Consider the following 6,850-nt stretch of genomic DNA (forward strand, 5'->3'; position numbering starts at 1 on the left):
AATACCAGAAAAATAATATTCTTTCTTGAAAAATGATTTCTTGAAAAAATTTTCCTCAAAACACATGGAGCCTCAATTTTAGAAAAAAATTATAAATTTTTTTTACTAGATTTATATTACATGAAAATATTTTAACAATACAATTGTTTTAAAAATTATAAGAAACAAGCTTAAATGAGTCGGGTTGAGTATGGATTGAAAAATACATTATGATAAATGGGTTATAAGCGGGTTAAATATGTCAATTTAGATCGAATCATTTATCACTCGACCCACTCATTTAACATGTCTACTCAAAAGAACGTGTAAATATGATAACGTATGTGTATCTATTGGTCGGGTCGAGATGGGAGTCATTTTCGGAGAGGGATCGTGTGCTGCCGAGGTCGTCATTATCGACTCAGGTCAGGACCGTGTGGGACGACATGGTCTTACAGCTGTTGCTCCTGGGGCCGTGGGGCCGTGGGGTTTTGCCCAGTGGCTCAGCAATTGCCTGTCGTCCTCGCCTTAGTTGCGACGAAAGTGAAGCTCCAAAAATGTCTCTGTCGGGCCATAAATAAAATCAGAAATAAAGCCCAGAAAAATTTGTCAGTTGCCGACCTCCTTTGATGAACTCAAGCTCAGCATCATCCTCCAAAAAAAAGAGGACCAGTTTCCTCCCAAAATAAAAAATCTATCATTTTGTTTTGATAAGCATCGTAAGAAGACCGCATATATCGTGTGCAAAGAAAAAGCGGAATCGAATTAATAGAGAATAAAACCCAGCATAAATATTTCGATCCATTTTTTAAATTTAAGCATCATTCATCATTAAGGAAGAGATGGTGGATTTATGGAATGCTTGATGATTACTTGGAATTCAAATTTAGAAGGTTGGCAAACATTGATCACTAATTAAAAAATTTGATTGTCGGAAATTTACTGTATTGAATTTAAATTCAATAAGTAGGTTCCAGATAGAATCGTATAAAATCTAAAACCGCTCATCCCTATGTAATTGGTGGAATTTGAAATGTACGACCTTCAATTCCTTAGTCGAACATTCCTAGGCTGGAAATTCTTGGACATCCTGACATCCAGTTTAGTAGATATTATCGAATTGATTGAGTATTGCTACTATTTTCATGTTTATTTCACGGTAACAGGCACATGACATTCTTAAAATGAGAACAAGGGAGCATCACATGGTGTGCGTTTTTTCCGTTTTGTTCGTTCTCTTTTTGGCCATAACACTTTTGCAATTCACTCATTAAGGTGTTTTGATGCCGTCCGTATTCTGAGAATTTTGGATTTTGCACGGCAAACTCCACTCACAGACTAAGATAGTGAAGATGATGCGAGGATTACAGGGCGATGATATATCTAGTCACGTCTCACTGGTGACTCAAATTTTCTTGGATCGGGCTCATTTATTTTAAGAAAATGATTGATTTGAAAAAAAAAATTACTTATATCACTTACAAAAATGAAGGAACGAAAAATATTTTCGTCATTCATGAAAATTGTGGACATAAATTGTTGTTGTAATGAAAACTTTTTCCATCAACTAATTATTTTAAGTTATATAAGCGATGATTTTCCAATAACAAACGGAGCATTGAAAGTTTGTATGCATGCATTTGCCAATAACATGAGTGAATCGAGACTCTTTTAGTTAAAGGGTCCATTTGGTTGAAAGATATTTGCCTTTTAGCTTTTCGGTGTTTGGATGACGAAAAATTTAATGGATATGTAGAAAATGATTTTCATCAATTGAAAGCAACCAGTTTAGATTTGGCAAAACAGCTTCCCCTTTTAACATGAAGATATCACTTTCTCTGAACCACCAAGCAAATTAAAACTAATATAATTTTTTTCGAAAATGGCTTCCGTGGAAAATATTTTCTATCTTCATCACTCTTAAACATGCCTTTTTGTCACCTACCCGAATCACGAAGGAATATTGTGGATGAGCTGCAACCTTTTTTCGCTCCTCGCCTACGCAACAAGGTCACTTAAGCCTGGCCAGATGTAATTTCTAGGGACAGGGTAGGTTCAATGATTTTTACATCCAACTCGACTCTCTCATAGATCAATTACGACCATTTTCCAGGGCGATCTCAAAAGGAGGCGTTAATGTAATAACGCATGTGTATCTATCGGTCGGGTCGAGATTAAAAAAAAAAAAAAGATTTGATAGGCAAGTAAGAAGACCGCATATATCGTGTGACACGAGATAGCGGAAAAATCTCGTATTTATAGAGAATAAAACACCACATAAAGATTTTGATCCATTTTTCAAATGTAATAATATCATTCATTGTGAAGGAAGAGATGGTGGATTTATAAAATGCTCGATGACTATTCGGAATTCGAATTCTGAAGGTAAGGAAACATTGATTACTTATTAATAATCTTGATTGTTGGAATTTACTATATTGAATTTAAATTCAAAAAGTACACTGGGGTTCTAGGGAAATTTTCAAATTAAAGTTCGAGAAATTACTCACCCTTCAGAGTCCTCAGGACAAAACAAATGGCCGTGGATTGTTACATATACTCATGTTTGTATTCGGGCCTCTAATCAATTTATAGAACGCTCGACGATTATTTGAAATTCGAGTTAAGAAGGCCAGGAAACATTGATGACTCGTTAATGATCTCGATTATTGGAAAGCACCATGCTGAATTTAAATTCAAAAATCACATTGGGCTTTCATGGAAATTTTCAAATAAAAGCCCGAGAAATTACTCACCCTTCAGAGACCTTAGGCCCAAACAAACGGCCATGGACCCTTGCATATACTCGCGTTTGCATTTGGGCCTCCGGCAAGCTCTCGGACGCCGGCCCGGCCCGCGACCCGATCCCTCTTCCCGCGGTTCATCAGGCGTCGGGGGTCGTCGTCTTCCTGCGCCGACGAGGGTTTAGGGTTTTTGCGCAATCCTCGTTCGATCTCGAATCGCTCCCCCAATCCATGGCCGCTCCCCATCCGTCAACCCACCTCAAATCCCAGAAGAAGAGCAGGAAGAACCAAACCCCCGAAGCCAATTTCCAGGTCGCCCTGAACTCGCTGTCCAAGACCCGAGATCTGCCGGGCGCGATCGCCCTGTACGAGGGAGCCGCCGCATCGCGGGGGGTCCGCCTCAACCAGCACCATTTCAATGCCCTCCTCTACATCTGCTCCAACGCCGTGGCCGAGGCTTCGCTCAAGGAGTCGGCCTTGGACCACGGGTTCCGGATCCACGCCCACATGGAGTCCTGCGGGGTGGCCCCCAGCGAGGCCACGGTCACCGCGGTGGCGAGGCTCGCCGCGGCGAGAGGGGACGGGGACTACGCCTTCGGGTTGGTTAGGAAGATGGGGGAGCGCGGGATCGCGCCCCGCCTGCGCACGTATGATCCGGCGTTGTATTGCTTCTGCGGGGCGCTGGAGGCCGACAAGGCGTACGAGGTGGAGGAGCATATGCGGAGCGCGGGGCTGAGTTTGGAGGAGCCGGAGCTGTCGGCGCTGTTGAGGGTTAGCGCGGAGACGGGGAGGGAGGAGAGGGTTTATGAGTATCTGCATAAGTTGAGGGATTGTGTCCGGTGGGTGAGCGAAGAGACTGCCGTGTCGATCGAGAGTTGGTTTAGCGGAGAGAAGGCTGTTGGGGTTGGCGATGCGAATTACGATCGAAGCCGTGTTAAAGATGTGGTTTTGAGGAATGGAGGGGGATTTCATGGTCTCGGGTGGATTGGGAAGGGAAACTGGGTAGTGAGAAGAGGTAATGTGGATGAAAATGGGGTTTGTAGTTGCTGTGGAGAGCGACTGGCTTGCGTGGATATCGATGATATGGAAACCGAGAGCTTTGCCAGTTCTATTGCAGCATTGGCCTTTGAAAGGGAGTCAAAGGCAAATTTTAGTGACTTTCAGGTAAGTACTTGTTGTCTTGTTGTTATCTTTTATTTTCGCTGATTGCTGTTTATTCTGGTAATTTGGGTTTGTAAGCCTGGCTTTGCTCAACACTTAAAAGGAATTAAAAAGTGATCATTTGCATAACGATGTCAGCAGCAGCAGCAGCAGCTACGTCCGTTAAGATTAATTCACCACCATAGCACTATAACACTGCTACTGCTGTTACTTAGCAGTGTCGTAATTGCCAGAGAGTTCTCAAAGACTACTTTCTTTTTTATTCAGACTGCTGAGTTCTCTTAATGTGCATATTGAAGTAAAAACCATAAAAGGTTTGTGGGCTTTTGGTTTGATCTCGGTCTCAGTCTGTCGATTATGAAGTAGTTGTGGGTTTTGGTCTGATCGGTGGGACCTTGGTCTCGGTTTGGCTCTGTTTTATGTGCTATGTTCTCTTCGTTGGCTCATGGAGCAGATAACACAAAAAGATAGAGAGGAGGGAGAAGCAGTTGGACTTATTTCTTATTTTGAATTTTATTTTTTTACCTAAATTAAGTTTACTCTGGTAGAGATTTTATGTTTGTACCTGATTTACATTCTAATGCAACATTATGAAGAAAAGATATAAATGTGTATGTAAGTAATTGACTTTTGTGGGTACTTAAACAACAAATATTTGTTAAATATAATGCTATCATTTTAGAATATTGCTTATCTTAGTAAAACAATGAATTTTATATTTTTCACATGTGATGAGGGAGCATCAAATAATTCATGCCGCAATGCCTGCAACCCATTACACAATGTTCGATACACCCCGCTTCTGCGACAACCGCAATGCAACAGCAACCTGCAACTGCTATTTGTTTCCTCGTTTGCTTCTGTTCGCTTACTAATTTGATAAATACAGGATTGGCTTGAAAAGCATGCTGATTACGAGGCCATAGTTGATGGAGCAAACATTGGCCTCTATCAACAGAATTTTGCAGATGGTGGCTTCAGTGTTCCTCAGGTTGTTCATCAGCCTATGTATTTGTCGTGTTCTTGTATTTGTATGTAGATTTTCATGATATCTGACTGTGTAGCTCATTATGTTCGACATCCGACATTGCAATAGAGCAGCTTGATGCTGTTGTGAAAGAACTGTATGGAAGGAGCAAAGGCAAATGGCCACTTGTTATCCTGCACAATAAGCGCCTTAAAGGTCTTTTGGAAAGTTCTCCCCACAAACAGCTGCTTCAGGAATGGATAGATAAGGGTGTTTTGTACACAACACCAAGTGGATCTAATGATGATTGGTAATTCCTTTAACCATGACTTTGGGGATTTTTTATTTCATGGGCAACTTCAGTTATGATTTTACACAATACTTTACAGCTCTGTGGTTGTTCTGTTTTTTCCCCTTTTCCCTTTATTTTCAGTTTCAACATTTTTTAGGGTGTTTATTTCACTTGTCCTTATCCAGTGGATTGTGCATAGCAATACTGCAATGCCATTTAAATTCGAAAAATAATTATACGCTACTTTATGCCCCAATGGTAGGAAATGTCTTGTAAATTATCTTTTGACACTTGGTTCGTCCTTATGTGAATTTAGGTATTGGCTTTATGCTGCTGTGAGGCTCAGGTGTCTTCTTCTGACGAACGATGAAATGCGAGATCATATTTTTGAACTCCTAGGAAGCAAATTTTTCTCCAAGTGGAAGGAGAGACATCAGGTATTTTTTGTCAAGTTGCCAGAGTTGCCTGAGCTTCTACATCCCTTTCAGAATGTTACTAAGGTAGTAGTTGCTGACCTGGCAGTCAAATTGTTTAGGGTAAAAAAGCTTTCATTCAACCAAGAAAAGGAAAGATAGCTTTCATGAGATTTTTGTCAGTCTACAGGAATTGGGTCAACAGAGTAAAATTGGAAGGACAGATTATTGTCAATGAACTATTTGGCTAAAACAAATGGGAATGCCTTGGTCCTCGTAATTTCCTCTTAAGGGCTTGATGAGATACTATAACGAGGGTGTGCTTATCTATATATATTCGTGAAATGGCTTTTCATATGCTCTAGATGAAAACCCCCTTCTGTAATGACCTGGCTTCCTACTTTGTGTTGGCAGGTTCGATACACATTTGTAAAAGGTAGTCCAGTGCTTATAATGCCACTCCCATTTTCTCCGGTCATCCAGGTAATAGTTACCCAGTTTGGAGTAATACATAGACTAGTTCTTAAGTTTGGATGCTGAAGATGTTTGTCTCTGTTTTAGGAATCTGAGACAGGGTCTTGGCATGTACCTGTCAAGGATGACAGCAATGAGGAAATTGTAAGAACTTGGGTATGCATCACCAGGCCAAGCGTCTGCAAGAGTTCCAATGGAGTTTTAGCAAGTAAAGAGTCTCCTGAAGGTAGCAATAATTTCCTTAACAATCATAAACTATTGAATTCAAGCAAACCAGGAACTACTACAGAGGACAGCAATGCACTAGGCAGCATAGGTTTTTCTCAGGATTGCGTGAATAATACAAACATCATGACACGTAAAAGAAAAGAGAGGTCTTCATCTCCTCCGCCATTGGCATCTTCTTCTTAGGCGCAGTTTTCATAACAGCAAATTAGCAGAGAAAATGATTGAATTTGATGTTGGAAGTTGATGATTGAGATGCTTTGCTCCGGAATGAGTTTTGCAAAGATATTGTTGTAATCTGAATTATCAATTTTGTATGCGATAATTCTCCATGAATTATTTTCTACATTGAATCACAAGATCATTGCCGGTGTACATATTTTCCAGTTTCTAGATCATGGCATACCGTTTTTATTGTGTGCCAAAAACTTGCGTGGTAGCTAACTGGAGAAATATTCGAAGCTCTATTTCTGTTCCTTTTACATCAACTTAGGTTGTACTTGCCAGTCATTTATTTGTGATTCTGAAACATTCTGTGGAATTTGGATTTTAATGCTTTGAGGGGTATAGGAATGAGTTTTGCAAAGATATCGTT

At 40.5% G+C, this 6,850-nt stretch overlaps 1 protein-coding gene across 2 annotated transcripts; it reads left to right on the forward strand.

The window, feature by feature from the left end:
- The first annotated feature begins 2,877 nt into the window (after nucleotides 1–2,877).
- On the forward strand, nucleotides 2,878–6,630 carry LOC104421291 (proteinaceous RNase P 2). Of its 2 annotated transcripts, none has more exons than XM_010033196.3 (6): nucleotides 2,878–3,887; nucleotides 4,774–4,875; nucleotides 4,986–5,161; nucleotides 5,460–5,643; nucleotides 5,971–6,039; nucleotides 6,118–6,630. In XM_010033196.3, exons 1-6 carry the CDS (start codon nucleotides 2,955–2,957, stop codon nucleotides 6,439–6,441), a joined length of 1,788 nt encoding a protein of 595 aa, XP_010031498.2. In that variant the 5' UTR covers nucleotides 2,878–2,954; the 3' UTR covers nucleotides 6,442–6,630. The 2 variants fall into 2 exon arrangements, with proteins under 2 accessions (XP_010031498.2, XP_010031499.2); XM_010033197.3 differs by having other exon boundaries at nucleotides 5,460–5,580.
- Nucleotides 6,631–6,850: the final 220 nt, after the last annotated feature.

Source organism: Eucalyptus grandis, chromosome 10, assembly GCF_016545825.1.
Source record: "Eucalyptus grandis isolate ANBG69807.140 chromosome 10, ASM1654582v1, whole genome shotgun sequence".
NCBI classification, from domain to species: Eukaryota; Viridiplantae; Streptophyta; class Magnoliopsida; order Myrtales; family Myrtaceae; genus Eucalyptus; species Eucalyptus grandis.